The following is an 18761-nucleotide window of genomic DNA, read 5'->3' on the forward strand; positions in this document are numbered from 1 at the left end:
TTCCATATGGTCGCCTGAGCACCGCCAGGAGTGATTCCTGAGTGCGAAGCCAGTAGTAACCCTTGAGCATTGCCAGGTGTGATCCAAAAAGCAAAAACAAACAAACAAAAAATGCATGTGCAGGGCTGGAGCAATAGCACAGCGGTAGGGCGTTTGCCTTGCTGAGCCTGGCCGACCCCGGTTTGATTCCTCTGCCCCTCTCAGAGAGCCCAGCAAGTTACCTGTGATGTATTCGATATGCCAAACACAGTAACAACAAGTCTCACAATGGAGACGTTACTGTGCCCACTCGAGCAAATCGATGAACAGCGGGAGGACAGTGCTACATGCAGGGCCGAGAGACGGTATGGTGAGTAGCCATTTGCCTTGCCCAAAGCCAATTCAGATTCCATCCCAGACATCCTGTATGGTCCCTCGAACACTGCCAGGAGTAATTCCTGAGCCCAGAACCAGGAGTAACTCCTGAGCATCACTGGGTGTGACCCAAAGTAAAATAAAATAAACAACCAAAAAAAAAAAAAGACATAAAAATGCATTGACTGCCTAATCCAAGGGCCAACTTTAAATGCGTTCAGACACTGACGCTAGCCTCCGTTTGGGCAGAAGTACCTGTCTGTGTTTCGTTTGTTTTCTTTTGGGGGCCTCTCACTGTGATGTATGGAGGTTGTTCCCAGTGGTGCCTGGGAGACCTGCAGTTCCCAGGATTGAACCTGGGACCGCCTACACACAAGGCATGGGTCCCGGGTCCTTGCTCCGTCTCTTGTTGAGCCTCAATACAGCCCAATTTTATTTATTTATTTTCACACCTGGCAGTGCTCAGGAGTTATTCCTGGCTCATGCACTCAGGAATTACTCCTTGTGGTGCTCAGGGGACCATATGGGATGCTGGGAATCGAACCCAGGTTGGCCATGTGCAAGGCAAATGCCCTACCTGCTGTGATATCGCTCCAGCCCTGACAGCCCAATTCTAAACCAAGCTTTGAGTCCCTCCTGAGGCTTCCTGGGCAGCGAGAAAGCGTTCTGGGTAATGGAGATGTTAGTGCTCACAGCTGACACAGCCTCAGCTCCGTCTCTGCAAGCATCTGGGGTTTGTTCCAGTCTCCCTAGCCTGGGCAAAGATCAAAATGAATCTTTTATTCATTTAGAAGTTTCCAATAAAAGGTTCCTCTCTGAGGCCAGTATGTTTCTACTTTTGTACCATTGTCAAGTTGGGAATTCTTTGAGTCAGACCATCCGAAGTCAGGACAGTCTCACGTGAATGGGCGAGTCCTGGCTCCTTGGAATGTGGGAGGCGCTGAAGCTGATACCGTCCCAGGTGAGGCCATTTCAAACTGATTAAAAAAGCAGATCTGGGTCCAAAGGACAGTTAAGGGGTAAAGCACTGGCCTTGCATGTGACTGACCCGGGTTCGATCTCCAGTTCCACATCTGGTCCCCTGAGCACCACCAGGAGCAAAGAGTAATCCCTGCGCACTGCTGGGTGTGACCCCAAAACAAACAAAATTAAGTAGTTCCTATGAAATTTATTAGGGCTGGAGCAATAGCACAGCGGCAGGGCATTTGCCTTGCATGCGGCCAACATGGCCGACCCGAGTTCGATTCCTCCGCCCCTCTCGGAGAGCCCGGCAAGCTACCGAGAGTATCTCGCCCACAAGGCAGAGCCTGGCAAGCTACCAGTGACGTATTCGATATGCCAGACACAGAAACAACAAAGTCTCCAATGGAGACGTTACTGGGCCCGCTCGATGATCAACAGGAGGGCCTTTACTTTACTTTTACTTTATGAAATTTGTTGAAACCCCAAATCATTGACTTATTTCTTTTTATTTTTTAAAATTTTTTATTGAATCACTGTGAGATAGAGCATTACAAAATTGTTCATGATTGCATTTCAGCCATACAATGTTCCAACACCCATCCCTTCATCCATGTAATTTTTTAGCACCAGTGTCCTCAGTTTCCTTTCCACCCCTTCAAACCACCCCCCACCCCAGCTTGCTTCTATGACAGGCACCTCTTCTCTCTCTCTCTCTCTCTCTCTCTCTCTCTCTCTCTCATTTTAGGCATTATGGGTTGTGATACAGATGCTGAAAGGTTATCATGCTTTCCAACACTCAGTTCTTATCCAGAGTGATCACTTCCAACTAGTATTGTCATAATGGACCCTCCTCTATCTTAACTACCCTGCATCTCCCACACCATTGACCAACCACTGACCAGTCCTCCTGGCCCGTTTTCTCTGGCATTGGATATTAGTGTCATACTGTTTTGATTTGTTTTTATATCCCACAAATGAATGCAGTCATTCTATACATCTCTGTCTCCTTCTGACTCATTTCACTCAGCATCCAGGAATATATATAAATATATATATATATATATATATATATATATATATATATGTTTGCTTTTTGGGTCACACCCGGCAACTCACAGGGTTTACTCCTGGCTCTGCAGTAAGGAATTACCCCTGGCGGTGCTCAGGGGACCATATGGGATGCTGGGAATCGAACCTGGGTAGGCCGTGTGCAAGGCAAATGCCCTACCCGCTGAACTATCGCTCCAGCCCAGGTCTATCCACTTATAGGCAAATTTCATGACCTCATTTTTCCAGTATTGATTTATTAAAAACAAACAAACAAACAAAAACAGAAGTTTGACAGATCCCCAACCTTGGGTTATTTGTTCAAATAGCCAGGAAGGCACCAGCGAGGCAGACAGCAGCTCTGTTCCACAGAGGCAGGCAGGGGCTGTCATCCTGTGCGCTTGAGTCAGTGCCAGAGCTGTCGCTGAGCGAGGGCCTTGACATGAGCCTTGGCCTCTGGCTGGCAGAGCCCGAGACCCTGGATCATGTGGTGCCAGCTTGTTCCCCGAGCATGGGTGAGCTGTCTACACAGTGGGCTGTGTTGGAGGCTCCTGGTCCTTGAGGATGGCCCCTGGGGCTTCCTGGACCCTGCCCTCTGCCCCGGCGCATGTAACCACGCAGTCCTGGCATTGTTGTTGAATCTTCTTCAGGCCCTTCCTGTTGTGCTTCTTGGCGAATCTCCTAGTTCTCGGGAACTTGGGGTCCACCCCATTGAATCCTGTCTTAGTTTCCTGAATGCCATTTCTGCGCCATTTTGGGGACTGGTGTGCATCTCCCCAAGTGCTGGAAGCAGGAGAGAGAGGAACAAGGACTGGGTTGAAAATAATCGGGTTTAGGGCTGAGCCATAGGACAGTGGGGAGGGCGTTTGTCTTGTAGGTGACTGACCTGGGTTTAACTGCGGCGTCCCATCTGGTCCCCCGAGCACCACCAGGAGTGATCCCTGAGTGCAGAGCCAGGAGTATGCCCTGAGCATCACTGGATGCCCCAAAACAAAACAAAAAAAGAAAATAATTGGGTTTTAAAGTTGTTTTTGTTTGTTTGGGGGCCACATCCAGTGGTGCTCAGGGGCTGCTCCTGACTTAGTGCTCGGGGTGACACCTGATCCAGCTCAGGGATCACTGAGGATTAAACCTGGGCCTTCTGCATGCCACATCTGTGCTGTGCTTCTCCCATTGAATATTTACTCTGTCCCCAACTCTCTTAATCTCTCAACTGTCTCTCTGACCTTTTTTTGTTGCGATTTAGTGCTTGAAGAAACTGGATTGTTGGTTTTCTTACCTTTTCTACAAACTGTGTATCCTTAAAGAGGTGCCGCAGAGTTTTTCATTTTCAGTCCTGTGATGGTTGTAGCATCGTTCAACAACTGGACTTCATCCCTGACACCTTTCATTGACTCTTCAGATCGCCAAGACCACATTAGTGTTTCACTGCTGTGTTGCTGTCAGGGGTGGGAGGGTTGCGCCCACATCGCTGTGCCAATGGTCACTAGGTCACACATGGGGCAGTGCCAGATGTCCAACCCAGGGCCTTGGGCACGCAGAGCATGTACTTGAATTGTAATTGCTGTCTTAAGGCCCCGGGAAGACTAGTCATCAATTTCTCAGCTGAAACCAGATAAAAGTCAACATCGGTAGGAGAATAATTTTACATTTCTCTACATCTAAAGCTTAATAGATCCGTGAATGAGAAACTTGGCCTACTACAGTGGAAGTCAGGTGGGACAGACCCCAGTTGACTGTCTTCATTTGCTCTATGGCATCACTCAGGCTGGCGGGCTGGACTCGGCATCAGCAGATTAAAACATTCACACAGCTGGGGACCAGAGCAATAGCACAGTGAGTAGGGCACTTGCCTTGCACCTGGCCTACCTGGGTTCAAACCCCGGCATCCCATATGGCCCCTCAAGCACAGCCAGGAGTGATCCCTGAGTGCCGTAAGGAGTAACCCCTGAGCATCGCCGGGTGTGCCCCCCCCAAAAAAAACAAAACCAAAACCAAATTCATGCAACTGCAAGCATGACTGGCAAACGAGGTCTTAGCCCCTGGCTGGAGAGTGAATGTCACTGGAGTTTTGATGGAAAAGCAGGAGGAGGTACACTCAGACAGGACCCCTGCCTCCCTAGCAGCTGCCGGGCGGTCATTGGGAGCGCCCCATGTACCCCAAGGACGGCAGTGGCTCTGTGACTTCTCTGATGTCTAATTATTGGGTGGCGGCAGATATCACTGACGGAATCTATTCTTGGCTTTGCCTGACCATTCTTCCTCCATGATGTCAAGTTTTATACATGAGCATTACTATTATTATTTTTTAACTGAATTGAATGTTCTCATTCTCTCTCTCTCTCTTTTTTTTTTTATTTAGCCTAAAGTAAACTTGGAAGGATTCGAGCCTTTAGAAATGTCAGATGGAAAACTTCCTTTTATATATTCTGCTATTTTCCCTTGTTTTTAGGAGCTGGGAAGCCAAACTGCAAAATTGCTATTGTTTTGGGAAGAACTAAAAACGCCTCTGTGAGCAGGTAAAAACAAAACAAAACAAAACACAGTGACAGAGAAATCTGGGTAGGAGTAAGTTTTTCTTTTCTCTGTCCCCACTTAGTGTATGTCATGTACAAGCTTTACAAATTACAGTCACTAATCACTGTATCACTGTCATCCTGTTGTTCATCGATTGCCTCGAGCAGGCCCCAGTAACGTCTCCTTCGTCCTAGCCCTGAGATTTTAAAAAGTGCCACATTCGAGGCTCTTTCGGGGTCAGGAGAATGAGACCCATCATTGTTACTGGTTTGGGGCATATTGAATACGCCACAGGGAGTTTGCCAGACTCTGCCATGTGGGCAGGATACTTTTGGTAGCCTGCCAGGTTCTCCAGAGTAAGACTAGATAATAAGATGTCCGGGAGAAGGGTTTTATAGTCTCTGGGTCTTGGCCGTTGATGGGATTACATGACGCCGGGGGCAGTTGGTGGGTGTAACGCCTACATACTGGAGGATGGGGGATCTGGGTGGAGGAGGCCCCAGTCCCAATCCGAGCAGGCTTGGAGACCTACGCCCCGGGTCCCACACACCTGGGTTCCTCTGCTGGTTTCTTCATGCGTGAGGCTCGTCCGAACGTGTGGAGAGTGGTCTTAAGCATGGCTGTGGCTGGAACCGGAGGTCTACAGCTGCCAGGGCTCTGTTCGGGGCGGGGAGGGAAACTCAACCCACTCTCCTCCAGGGGGCCTCGGTGAGGACAGCCAGGCGGGGAGGCAGGAGACTTTGCACTGTTCTCTTCCGGGAGCAGGGTTTTATAGTCTCTGGGTCACCAATAAGATAGGAGATTCACTGTATCACTGTATCAGTCATCCCATTGTTCATGGATTTCCTTGAGCAGGCACCAGTAACGTCTCCTTCGTCCTAGCCCTGAGATTTTAGCAAGTGCCACACTGGAGGCTCTTTCAGGGCCAGAGGAATGAGACCCATCATGTTACTGGGTTTTGGCATACCAAATATGACACGGGGAGCTTGCCAGACTACCATATGGGCAGGATACTCTCGGTAGCCTGCTGGGTTCTCTGAGAGAGAGAGAACTAGACAATAAGAGGTCATGCAGCTGCAAATGCGGCCGCACATTTCCGGAAACTTGGTTTTATAATCTCTGGGTCTTGGCCATCAATAGGATTACAGGGGTTAGAATGTGTTTCTGAATCCTCAAAGTTCTTTGGATCAGATTATAAGATAGACACAAATGGTGGTGGATTGGTGTTGGAATATTGAATGTAATGAATTATTGTGAACAACTTTATACTATTTTTTTAAAAAAAGGCATACTTTTTTCTTCTTTTCTTTTTGGGTTACTCCTGGCTCTGCACTCAGGAATTACTCCTGACAGTGCTCGGGGGATGCTGGGAATTGAACCCAGGTTGGCTGTGTGCAAGGGAAACACCCTACCTGCTGTACTATGGCTCCAGCCCCACAGCATACAGTTTTTCAGAACTGCCTGTGATTCGATGTGTAGCTCAAAGGCAGTTGGTTGTCTGAGACATCGAATCATGTATCTGCTCCCTGTTGATGGATGAGAGGCCGCAGGTAACTTCCCTGTCATCTCAGGTCATTGCGATGGTCAACCATGCCTGGGTCCATCTCTTGGTTCCCATCCCTGACATCGGCCCTACAGGGTGCAGAGATCCCCGTGGGGACCTTCCATCCCGACCCTGCCCAGTGTCTGCTGTGTTTCCCGGCAGTCTTGCTCCTAACATCTGTTTTTCCTTTCACCAGGCATCAACAACACACGATGATTCTTGTTCCTCTCAACACACCTGGAGTGGAAGTTGTCAGGCCTTTGTCTGTTTTCGGCTACCTGGGTAGGTCCTCCATCCACGCAGACACGTGTTAGCTGTCTGGGAGCCGAGGCCAGGCCCTGAAACGAGGGGACGGCTACTGTTTTTCTGGCAAGATGGGAGACGTGTTCTTGGAAACCCTTTGGCCCTGGCAGCTCTCTGGATAGACCTGCCAGTGGAGTTCAGAGCGAATGAGAAGAGAAAGACAGTTTTTCTCCCCGCTTTGTTTCCCTGGCAGGAGGCAGAGCAGCTTGGCTAGTTTTCTTTCTATCCTCCAGGAGGACAGAATCATCAAAGAGAGAAATTAGATCTGGATAATCCACAATCAAATTCATTTTTCTCTCCATGTTTTCCTTCCTTCCTTCCTTCCTTCCTTCCTTCCTTCCTTCCTTCCTTCCTTCCTTCCTTCCCTCTCTTCCTCCCTCCCTCTTCTCTCTTCTTCCTTCCTTCTCCCTCCCTCCTCTTCTCCCTCCCTCCCTCCATCCCTCCCTCCATCCCTCCTCTCTCTCCTTCCCTCCCTCTTCTCTCTTCTTCCTTCCCCCTCCATCTCTCCCTCCCTCCCTCCCTCCTTCCCTCCTTCCTTCCTTCCTTCCTTCCTTCCTTCCTACCTCCCTCCCTCCATTCCTCCCTTCTTTCCTTCTTTTCTCCCTCCCTTCCTCCCTCCCTTTCCTCTCTCCCTCCCTTTCCTCTCTTCCTCCCTCCCTTTTTCCCTTTCTCCCTTATCCTTCCTTCCTTCCTTCCTTCCTTCCTTCCTTCCTTCCTTCCTTCCTCCCTCCCTCCCTCCCTCCCTCCCTCCCTTCTTCCTTCCTTCCTTCCTTCCTTCCTTCCTTCCCTCCTCCTTCCTTCCTCCCTCCCTCCTTTCCTCCCTCCCTCTTCTCTCCTTCCTTCCTTCTCCCTCCCTCCTCTTCTCCCTTCCATCCTCCCTCCCTCCCTCCCTCGCTCCCTCCCTCCCTCCCTCCTTCCGTCCTTCCTCCCTCCCTCCTTCCTTCCTCCCTCCCTCCTTCCTTCCTCCCTCCCTCCTTCCTTCCTCCCTCCCTCCATTCCTCCCTTCTTTCCTTCTTTTCTCCCTCCCTTCCTCCCTCCCTTTCCTCTCTCCCTCCCTTTCCTCTCTTCCTCCCTCCCTTTTTCCCTTTCTCCCTTATCCTTCCTTCCTTCCTTCCTTCCTTCCTTCCTTCCTTCCTTCCTTCCTTCCTCCCTCCCTCCCTCCCTCCCTCCCTCCCTTCTTCCTTCCTTCCTTCCTTCCTTCCTTCCTTCCTTCCTTCCTTCCTTCCTTCCCTCCTCCTTCCTTCCTCCCTCCCTCCTTTCCTCCCTCCCTCTTCTCTCCTTCCTTCCTTCTCCCTCCCTCCTCTTCTCCCTTCCATCCTCCCTCCCTCCCTCCCTCCCTCCCTCCTTCCCTCCTTCCGTCCTTCCTTCCTCCTTCCTTCCTCCCTCCCTCCTTCCTTCCTCCCTCCCTCCCTCCTTTCCTCCCTCCCTCTTCTCTCCTTCCTTCCTTCTCCCTCCCTCCTCTTCTCCCTTCCATCCTCCCTCCCTCCCTCCCTCCTTCCGTCCTTCCTTGCTTCCTCCTTCCTTCCTCCCTCCCTCCTTCCTTCCTCCCTCCCTCCCTCCTTTCCTCCCTCCCTCTTCTCTCCTTCCTTCCTTCTCCCTCCCTCCTCTTCTCCCTTCCATCCTCCCTCCCTCCCTCCTTCCGTCCTTCCTTCCTTCCTTCCTCCTTCCTTCCTCCCTTCCTCCTTCCTTCCTCCCTCCCTCCTTTCCTCCCTCTTCTCTCCTTCCTTCCTTCTCTCTCCCTCCTCTTCTCCCTTCCATCCTCCCTCCCTCCCTCTCTCCCTCCCTCCCTCCCTCCCTCCCTCCCTCCCTCCCTCCCTCCGTCCTTCCTTCCTTCCTCCTTCCTTCCTCCCTCCCTCCTTCCTTCCTCCCTCCCTCCTTTCCTCCCTCCCTCTTCTCTCCTTCCTTACTTCTCCCTCCCTCCTCTTCTCCCTTCCATCCTCCCTCCCTCCCTCGCTCCCTCCCTCCCTCCCTCCCTCCTTCCGTCCTTCCTCCCTCCCTCCTTCCTTCCTCCCTCCCTCCTTCCTTCCTCCCTCCCTCCTTTCCTCCCTCCCTCTTCTCTCCTTCCTTCCTTCTCCCTCCCTCTTCTTCTCCCTTCCATCCTCCCTCCCTCCCTCCGTCCTTCCTTCCTTCCTCCTTCCTTCCTCCCTCCCTCCTTTCCTCCCTCCCTCTTCTCTCCTTCCTTCCTTCTCCCTCCCTCCTCTTCTCCCTTCCAACCTCCCTCCCTCCCTCCCTCCTTCCGTCCTTCCTTCCTTCCTCCTTCCTTCCTCCCTCCCTCCTTCCTTCCTCCCTCCCTCCTTTCCTCCCTCCCTCTTCTCTCCTTCCTTCCTTCTCCCTCCCTCCTCTTCTCCCTTCCATCCTCCCTCCCTCCCTCCCTCCCTCCCTCCCTCCCTCCCTCCCTCCGTCCTTCCTTCCTTCCTCCTTCCTTCCTCCCTCCCTCCTTCCTTCCTCCCTCCCTCCTTTCCTCCCTCCCTCTTCTCTCCTTCCTTACTTCTCCCTCCCTCCTCTTCTCCCTTCCATCCTCCCTCCCTCCCTCGCTCCCTCCCTCCCTCCCTCCCTCCTTCCGTCCTTCCTCCCTCCCTCCTTCCTTCCTCCCTCCCTCCTTCCTTCCTCCCTCCCTCCTTTCCTCCCTCCCTCTTCTCTCCTTCCTTCCTTCTCCCTCCCTCTTCTTCTCCCTTCCATCCTCCCTCCCTCCCTCCGTCCTTCCTTCCTTCCTCCTTCCTTCCTCCCTCCCTCCTTTCCTCCCTCCCTCTTCTCTCCTTCCTTCCTTCTCCCTCCCTCCTCTTCTCCCTTCCAACCTCCCTCCCTCCCTCCCTCCTTCCGTCCTTCCTTCCTTCCTCCTTCCTTCCTCCCTCCCTCCTTCCTTCCTCCCTCCCTCCTTTCCTCTCTCCCTCTTCTCTCCTTCCTTCCTTCTCCCTCCCTCCTCTTCTCCCTTCCAATCTCCCTCCCTCCCTCCCTCCCTCCCTCCTTCCGTCCTTCCTTCCTTCCTCCTTCCTTCCTCCCTCCCTCCTTTCCTCCCTCCCTCTTCTCTCCTTCCTTCCTTCTTCCTCCCTCCTCTTCTCCCTTCCATCCTCCCTCCCTCCCTTCCTCCCTCCCTCCCTCACTCCCTTCCTTCCCTCCTTCCCCCCTTCCTGCCCTCCTTCATTCCTTACTTCCTGCCTTCCCACACCCTGCAATGCCCAGGGACCAGTCCTGGCTCTGCAGTCAGTAATTACTCCTTGCATTGCCGGGTGCATATGGGGTGCTGGGGCTTGAAGCCGGGTCGGCTGTGTGGAAGGCAAACACCTACCTGCTGTACTATAGCTCTGGTCCCTGTTTAGCTTTCTTAACCATGGAACAGAGCTGTCAATAAGCTCTGCTGAGAGGTGTTCATTGTTGTTGTTGTTTGTGGGCTGTACCCAGCAGGTAAAGGGGCAACTCCTGTTTCAGTGCTCCTGGGGGGTACAGCAGAGAGAGGGAGACTGTGGTAGCGGGGATCAAACTCAGACCTCCAGCATGAGAAGCACAGGCTCCAGCCTCTCACACCCTCCCTCCAGCCCTCAGCGATGCGTTTGAATGACCTGCATGTACAAGTTTCCTGCTTTCTCTCCTCGCGTGGGGTTTCTGAGCAGCATCCTTCTCTCTGGCCACATTCACTCAGCAAATACCTGGGCTTGAATTCTCAGCTCTCGGCAGGAGGCGTTCACTTGACCACTTGACATCCCGGTACTCATCTGTTTGCTCGAGCGGGTGCCATTAATGTCTCCATTCGTCCCTGTCGCATGCTAGTGTAGCTCTAGGAACACAAAGAGCCTCAAACCGATCGTTCAGGGTCTTGACGAAGAAGTCTGACCATCTCGTAGGTGGGCGGCCACTCAGTCTTTTGATGTCACGTGGAATCCAGTTGGAAATGGCTCTAGACCAGTGGTCATCTCCAAATCTCATTACGTGTCCAGCCCATCTGATTTTTGATGCTTGGCAAACGAGACAGCGTCCCTGATTCTTTTTTTTTCCTTATATTTATTTATTGAACCACTGTGGGAAAGGTTACAAAGCTTTCAGGTTTAAGTCTCAGTCATACAATGATCAGACACCTTTCCCTTCACCAGTACTCATTTTTCACCACCAAGAACCCAATATACCCTCTTCCCACCCCTCCCAAAGCCTATGAGGCAGATGATTTCTACTTAACTTTTCTCTACATTGATTACATTCATTATTTTGACAAAAGATGCACCATTATTGTTTAGAATCCCCCCCCCCCCAATCAGAATTGCTGAAAAGGCATTGTGAAATACTTTGTTTTCTATAGCTGGTTATGAGAATCATATAATGATTTTGCATTTCTGCAAAGAGCCAGATAATTACTGATTGTTGACTGTCCACGGAGGTCGGAACTCCGGATTCTTTTTCTCTTTTGAGTGAAGTGTGATACTCCAAGCATAGCTCTTTCAATTCCTCTTTGGGAGATCCAAATAAATACAATGGGTCTCATTCCCCTTTTGCAAGAGGCGTTAATGAACGTTATATGACCTCCCGGGGCCTCCCACCTAAGGAAAGAGAGGCCAGAGCTACAGTCATGGAAACGCGTGACGCGACTTCCCGTGTGGGTGTTGGACAGGCCACAGAAGAGCTTCCTGCATTTAGTTTCTGAGTGACTGGCTTTCTCCTGACTGTTGAGTGCGGCCCCTGGAAGCGTTCAAGGGGGTGAAGGAAGAGTTTCACTGAACAGAACCGCTAAAGAGCAGGAAAACGGCCCATTGGTTATCGAAGTTGGCGAGATAGGGATGGCAAGCTGACGGGCCCAGATTGTTCACTGGGTCTTGGTGGAGGTGGTTGGTGGGGGCGCGGGGGGGGATACAGAGCAGCAGCTGAAGGACCCCTAAATGCATTTGCCATATCCTCGGGAATATGGCTCCTTCCCTGCAGAGAGATGTTGGGATTCTCAGAGGGACAGATTCACCAGCGTCGCAAGGCCAAAAGACGCAGCCCTGGGAAGGTGGTTTGCTCATGTCTGCTCTGACAGGAAAAGGGTGTGGAGTCGGCTGGAGATTGTCTCCAGAACTCTCGGTGGGGAGGAGCAGGGCGGACCCACAAAAGTGCAGATGTGGTTCCATCTCTGCCAAATGCCAAGAGACAGGCAGAGCGCACAGGGCCCTGGGCGGGTGCCGGCCCCCCTCACCGCCTCCTCCATCAGACTGGCCTCATGCCCAGCCCGCTGCCTCTCCCCAAAGGCCCTTCCCGTGCCAGCGCCTTGGTTTCCACAGCCATAAAATAAGAAATCTGAACTTCACCACTCTTTCCATTGGGGTTGCGTTTTTATTGTTTTGGCTTGAGGCCACGCCGCTTGGGGGCTACTCCTGGTGCTGTGTTCGGGGTTTTGTGGTGCTTGAGGGACCATATGGTGCCAGGGATTGAACTGGGCCTCCTGTTTGCAAAGCCGGTGCTCTGGCTTGTGGGAGGCTCACCCTCCCCCCAAACTCACTCTCTCTCTCTCTCTCTCCCCTCTCTCTCCCCACCTTTCTCCATCCCTCTGTCCCTCTCTTCTCTTCCCCCCCCCCCGCCCCACTTTCAGTTTTTGAGACCTTGCAAACTTTTTTCTTTTCCAGGCAAAATTTATTTTGGAAATCCATACATGAAAAAGATCCAATTAGTTGCATTAATAATAATGGCATTCAATCTTCCTTTTAAAAATCTTTTTGTGCCACACCCAGCTGTGCTCAGGGCTTACTCCTGGCTCTGTGCTCAGGGATCACTCCAGGTGAACCCAGAAGACCATGCGGGGTACCAGGAATCAAACCTGGGTCAGTTGCTTGCAAGGCAAGAGCCCTACTCCTCTGCTATTTCCCCAGTCCCAATCTTTCTTTCTTTCTTTCTTTCTTTCTTTCTTTCTTTCTTTCTTTCTTTCTTTCTTTCTTTCCCTCCCTCCCTCCCTCTCTTCTTTCTTTCTTTCTTTCTTTCTTTCTTTCTTTCTTTCTTTCTTTCTTTCTTTTCTCTCCCTCCCTCCCTCCCTCCCTCCCTCCCTTCTTTCTTTCTTTCTTTCTTTCTTTCTTTCTTTCTTTCTTTCTCTTTCTTTCTTTCTCTATACCTTGAGAATGGTTCAGAAACCTCTAGGTCAAATGATTTCCAAACTGGTTTAAATGGAATAGTTTTGTGTTTTCTGGGCTGTCGGAACTTTGGGGGCTAGGAATGCCAGTGCTACAGGAGACTTTTCAATCCTACTTCCGTCGAGAAGTTGTACTTCAATGAATGAATGTATGTGGCTGTTTGGGGTCAGTGCATGTGACCCGTCAACATTTTGTTTCCCATTTCACAGATCAGTTACATGGAGGACATTTTGAAATCCATTTTAATCAAGTGCGAGTTCCTGCCACCAATTTAATACTAGGTAAGTGAAGGTTGGAAAACTTCGCTCTCCAGTATGGGATAGTAGGATCTTTCCTGGTCTGAATGTGGGAAAGATAGAAGTCAGCCTTAAATTAGATGCCTTTCTTCATCATTTGTAAGGACAACTTTTTCTGTTTTGTGTCCTTCCTTCCTTCCTTCCTTCCTTCCTTCCTTCCTTCCTTCCTTCCTTCCTTCCTTCCTCTTTTTTCCTTCCTTCCTTCCTTCAATAGAAAGAAATTGAGTCACTGTGAGATACAGTTATACAGCTTTCATGTTTGAGTTTCAGCCATACAATAATCAAACTCCCATCCCTCCACCAGTGCACATTTCCCACCACCAATGTCCCCAGTGTACACCCCCATTTCCAACCCTCGCCCTGCCTCCATGGCAGACAGTTTCCCCCATACTCCCTCTCTACTTTGGGGCACCCCGCAGATCCCAGAAGCGAAGGCAGTTGGGCCTGACCAGTTCTCATGCTCCTCCCCCACAGGCGAAGGGCGGGGATTCGAGATCGCGCAGGGCCGCCTGGGCCCGGGCAGGATCCACCACTGCATGAGAGCCGTGGGCCTGGCCGAGCGCGCGCTGGGGCTCCTGTGCCAGCGGGCCGCGCAGCGGGTGGCCTTCAAGAAGAAGCTCTACGAGCACGTAAGTCCCCGCAGGTCCTGCTCCCGAAGCACTGGGGTGCAGGCAGGGGGGCACCTCCTCCCGCTCTGCAACTCACCCCGAGGGCTGGGCTTCTCCTGATATCTTCTGGTCTCTCACCTATTGATTTTTCATTTATATTCATTCTTTTTTTAAAAAAAATTATTTGGGGCTGGAGTGATAGCACAGTGGGTAGGGCGTTTGCCTTGCACGTGGCCGACCCGGGTTCCATTCCCAGCATCCCATATGGTCCCCTGAGCACCGCCAGGAATAATTCCTGAGTGCAGAGCCAGGAGTAACCCCTGTGCATCGTTGGGTGTGACCCAAAAAGAAAAAAAAAATTTTTTTTTGGATTGAGATTCTGTGGTTTACAATACTGTTGATAGTGGTTTCTCGAGCACATCATTCCCACATCACGCCCTTCCCCAGTTGTCCGCCCCCAGCCCCGGTCTCCCCTCCCCTCCCTTTCTAAACCCCAGCCTCCCCAACTCAGTTGTGTGGATCAGTGCCCCCATTATGTAGCCCTTTGGGTCTTTGTTGCTTACCTTATTTTGTGTGTCTTTGTCTCACATGCGAGAGAGATCATTCTGTACCTGGCCTTTTCCTTCTGACTGTCTTTGCTTAGCAGAATTTCCTCTAGTTCCATCCACGTTGCTTCACATTGCATGATTTTGTTCTGCTTTAGAGCTGCATAGTATTCCATTGTGTGTACACACCACAGCTTCTCAGCCATTCACCTGGAGTTGGGCATTTTGGGTTGTTTCCTTATCTTGATTCTTGTACTAAGTGGGACAATGACATGGGTGTCATATATTCTTCTGAGCGAATGTTTTTGTTTTTGGGGGGGATAGATGCCAAGAAGTGGTAGCATTGGGTTGGGTGGTAGTTCTGTAGCTTTCCGTGTAGTACAGCAGGGCAGCTACAATTCTTCCCACAGGCCACTTGTCACCAGAGACATGTTGATGTGACTCTGGGTCTGTGGTCGTATAAACAGGCCTACGAGTTAGACATTTATGGATAATAAATCATCAAGACATTTATTTCAAAAGATGTATATATATACATATACATATATATATTATTTGTCTTTTTGTGTCACCCGGCAATGCTCAGGAGTTACTTATGGCTCAGCAACTCATGAATTACTCCTGGTAGTGCTTGGGGGAACCATATGGGATGCCATGGATCAAACCTGGGTGGGCTGCATGCAAGGCAAACACCCTGCCTCCTGCACTATTGCTCTGGCCCTGAAAAGATATTTTATTTTATTATTTTTTTAAGTGAATCACCGTGCGATACAGTTACAGACTTAACTTTCATGATTACGTTTCAGTCATACAATGATTGGGCTGGAGCAATAGCACAGCGGGTAGGGCATTTGCCTTGCAAGCGGCCAACATGGCCAACCTGAGTTCGATTCCTCCGCCCCTCTGGGAGAGCCCAGCAAGCTACCGAGAGTATCTCGCCCGCACAGCAAAGCCTGGCAAGCTCCCCGTGACGTATTCTATATGCCAACCATAGTAATAATTATCACGATGGAGACATTACTGGGCCCGCTTGAGCAAATCGATGAACAACCGGAGGAAGTGACAGTGACATACAATGATCAAGTACCCATCCCTTCACCAGTGTCCATTCTTCACCACCAATGTTTCCAGTATCCCTCCCAACCCCCATCCCCCACCCCCCATCTCTATGGTAGGCACATTCCCTCTTACTTTCTCTCTCCCTTTGGGTGTTAAGATTTGCAATACAGGTATTAAGTGGCCATCATGTTTGGTCCATAGTCTACTTTCAACACGCCTCTTCCATCCCAAGTGAGCCCTCCAAGCATCATTTACTTGGTGGTTCCTTCTCTATCCCAACTACCTTTTCCCCCAGCATGTGAGGTCGACTTGAAAAGATATTTTTTAAAAAAAACCTTTTCACTCCTCCTCACTCAGTGCCAGGACCCCCGATTTAAGAAGCTGGTGTCTACAGAACTGGGTTTCTCGGCATCTTTGTGGAAATGAGGTGGCCATTTGGGAAGAGGCTTCCTTTGACCTTTGGCCTCTTGGAAGGAAAGAGGCGAGTGTGGAGGTGTGGGGAACTGCGCATAGTTCCATGGAAGGGGTGAGGCGGGCGTGGGAGGGGTTGTTGCAGGAGGAAGTGAGCGCCTGCATTGTGGTAATGAAGATGGGCCTGCGCCTTGTGGTAGGTTGGAGATGTTTTGACTCTTCCGCAGCTATTCAGTGTCTTGTCTGCAGAGCACAACCAGGTTACCTGTCACTGATATAATAAAAAAATGGGCTGGCTTACCAAAGGGCAAAGAACCTATAATTTCAGGCTTCTTTGGAAACTTTTAAAGACAGGTAGAGAGATAGTACATTGGGCAGAGCACTTGCCTTGCATGCGGCAAGTGCAGGAAGTTTAGTACAGCAGGGCTGCTATAGTTCTGGGTCTCTCTGTGGTCCCCTGAGCACTGCCGGGAGTGATCCCTGAGTAAGTCCTGGGCACCACTGGATGTTACCCCAAAACAAAACAAAAGTGAGTCTAGAGAGAGGAATGAACGCACTTGTGTTATGTGGCCGGCCCTGAGCTGGGAGTGACCCCTGAGGGCATCCAGGTTTGAGTTCTTCAAAAGAAGAGTGGGGGCTGGAGCGATAGCACAGCAGGCAGGGCGTTTGCCTTGCGCGCGGCTGACCTAGGTTCAATTCCCAGCATCCCCATATGGTACCCTGAGCACCGCCAGGAGTGATTTCTGAGTGCAGAGCTAGGAGTAACCCCTGTGCATCACCGGGTGTGACCCCCAAAAAAGTGAAAAAAGAAAGTGGTTATTCAGATCACACCCCCCCCCCACACACACACACAAAATCCTTTCAAGGATGTGAACAAATTTATTACAGGTATAACACTTGGGCTGGAGTGATAGTACAGCAGGTAGTGCATTTGCCTTGCATGTGGCCGATTTGGGGTCTATCCTGGCCTCCTATGTGGTCCCCTGAGCCTCACCAGGAATGACCCATGAGTGCAGAGCCAGGAGTAAGCCTTGAAGACTATGAGTTTTAGCCCCCACGTAAAAACAAACAAAATACTTAGGGGCTTCACTCTGGGGGCACCCCATGTTCTCTCTCCAACACACATTGCCTTTGTTCTCTCCCCTCACATCTAAGTAAGTTTCATTCAACAAAAACCTTCTTGCTTCACTAAATAATACTTATGTTTACTAAAATTTAAGACTTAGTCTTAGATCATCAGTTCCAGGGTGAGAGACTTTTACTTGCATTTGCGGGACATGGGTAATTTGGGAGTTTGGGCCATGCCTGGTGGTGCTCAGTGAGTGCTCCCCGTCCTGTGCTCAGGAGCCAGCTGGCTACTGCAGGCCAAGCCGGGCATCCTTTGAGCTTTCCCAGTGTCTGGGAGAAGAGTCAGACACCCTTTGGCGTTCCCCTCTCAGCGGTCTGCTTGTTTTGTTTGTTTGTTTGTTTGTTTTTAATTTCTATTAGTGAGACACCATGAGGCACAGTTGTAGACTTACAAATTTTGGTGCTTGGGTTTCAATTATACAGTGATCAAGTACCCATCCCTCCACCAGTGCCCATTCTCCACCACCACTGATCCCAGTATCCCTCCCACCCCCATCCCTCCCATCCCCCCATCCCCCCCACCTCTTGGTAAGGCATTCCCTTTTGCTCTCTCTCTCCTTTTGTGTGCTGTGGTTTAAGCGATCTGCTTGTTGTCATCTTCTGTGTCTAGGAAATGGGCGCATTAAGATCAACTTCAAACAAACGAGATGTCTGGGGCTCCCTGGGCATGGGGCGGAGGGTGTCTTGGCAGTGCAGTGGAGATCCCGCGGTGATGTGGTCCTTAAGGAACAGCCTGCTCGGTGGCCCACCCCTGCTGATCATGTGCGGGGAATCCTTTGAGTAGTGGGGCACCGGGGTTGAGGCCCGGGACAGGAGCCCTGCAGGTCGTCGGGAGGGGCCTGGGGATGCTGCTGCCTGGCTGGGGAAGGCCCCGCTCTCTCTGCTGACGCTGCTGTTGGTTCAGGATCACGCCCGCCTCTGGCGCCTCGGCACCCTCCACCCCCTGAAAGCCTTCCTGTCCTGCTCATATTTTCTGAAAGCAGCTAGACACCCACCCTCGAGGGAAACACCCCCTCATGCTTCTCAGGGCCTTTGTGTCCTGCAGAGCAAGCCCGGGCTTTGGGGACACACGTCTCCCTGCTCCGGAAACTTCCTGCCTTTGGCACTGACAGGGAAGAGTTGGCAGGAATAACAGGGGCGTGCGATCCTGCCCCAAATGAAAGGGCCAGCTGCTTCTCCTTTTCTTTCTCCGATTGTCAGAGTGACATTCCATTCCCTGAAAGGGCTGCTCCAGCCAGCGGCTGCCTCCTGAGGGGTTCCAGGCGCCCCAGTGAGGAGAGAGGAGTGAGGAGAGAGGAGTGAAGGAATAAAGAGAAAAGAATGAGGACAGAAGAGTGAGGGGAGAGGAAAGAAGGGAGAGGGATGTGGGGAGAGGGGTGAGGAGAGAGAGGGGTGAGGGGAGATGAGTGAGAAGAGAGGGGTGAGGGGAGAAGGGTGAGGGGAGAAGGGTGAGGAAGGAGAGGTGAGGGGGAGAGGGGTGAGGGGAGAGGGTTGAGGAAGGAGGGGTAAGGAGAGAGGGGTGAGGAAGGAGGGGTGAGGAGAGAGGGGTGAAGGACGAGGAGTGAGGGGAGAGGGGTAAGGGAAGAGGGGTGAGGTAGAGGGGTGAGGGGAGAGGAGTGAGGAGAGATGAGTGAAGGAATAAGGAGAAAAGAATTAGGACAGAAGAGTGAGGGGAGAGAAAAGAAGGGAGAGGGGTGAGGGGGAGGGAGGAGGGGTGAAGGGAGAGGGATAAGGGGAGAGGGGGAAGGTAGAGGAGTGAGAAGAGAGGGGTGAGGGTTGAGAGGAGAGGGGTGAAGGAGGCAGGGTGAGTGGAGAGGGGTGAGGGAGGAGGGGTGAGGGGAGAGGAATGAGGGGAGAGGGGTGAGGGAAGAGGGGTGAGGTAGAGGGGTAAGGGGAGAGGAGTG

The 18761-nt window shown here is 51.4% G+C and overlaps 1 protein-coding gene across 1 annotated transcript in view; it reads left to right on the top strand.

Annotated features, from left to right (window-relative positions):
• The window catches only part of ACAD11 (acyl-CoA dehydrogenase family member 11), a 92803-nt gene that overhangs the window by 68603 nt on the left and 5439 nt on the right, over positions 1-18761 (top strand). Inside the window, exons 14-17 of the mRNA XM_056129670.1 lie at positions 4817-4883; positions 6621-6706; positions 13020-13091; positions 13581-13735. Of these exons, the coding sequence (XP_055985645.1) occupies positions 4817-4883; positions 6621-6706; positions 13020-13091; positions 13581-13735 (380 nt within the window). The remainder of the gene's footprint in view (positions 1-4816; positions 4884-6620; positions 6707-13019; positions 13092-13580; positions 13736-18761) is intronic.

The sequence above is a fragment of the Sorex fumeus genome, unplaced genomic scaffold, assembly GCF_029834395.1.
Source record: "Sorex fumeus unplaced genomic scaffold, SorFum_2.1 ptg000072l, whole genome shotgun sequence".
NCBI lineage: Eukaryota > Metazoa > Chordata > Mammalia > Eulipotyphla > Soricidae > Sorex > Sorex fumeus.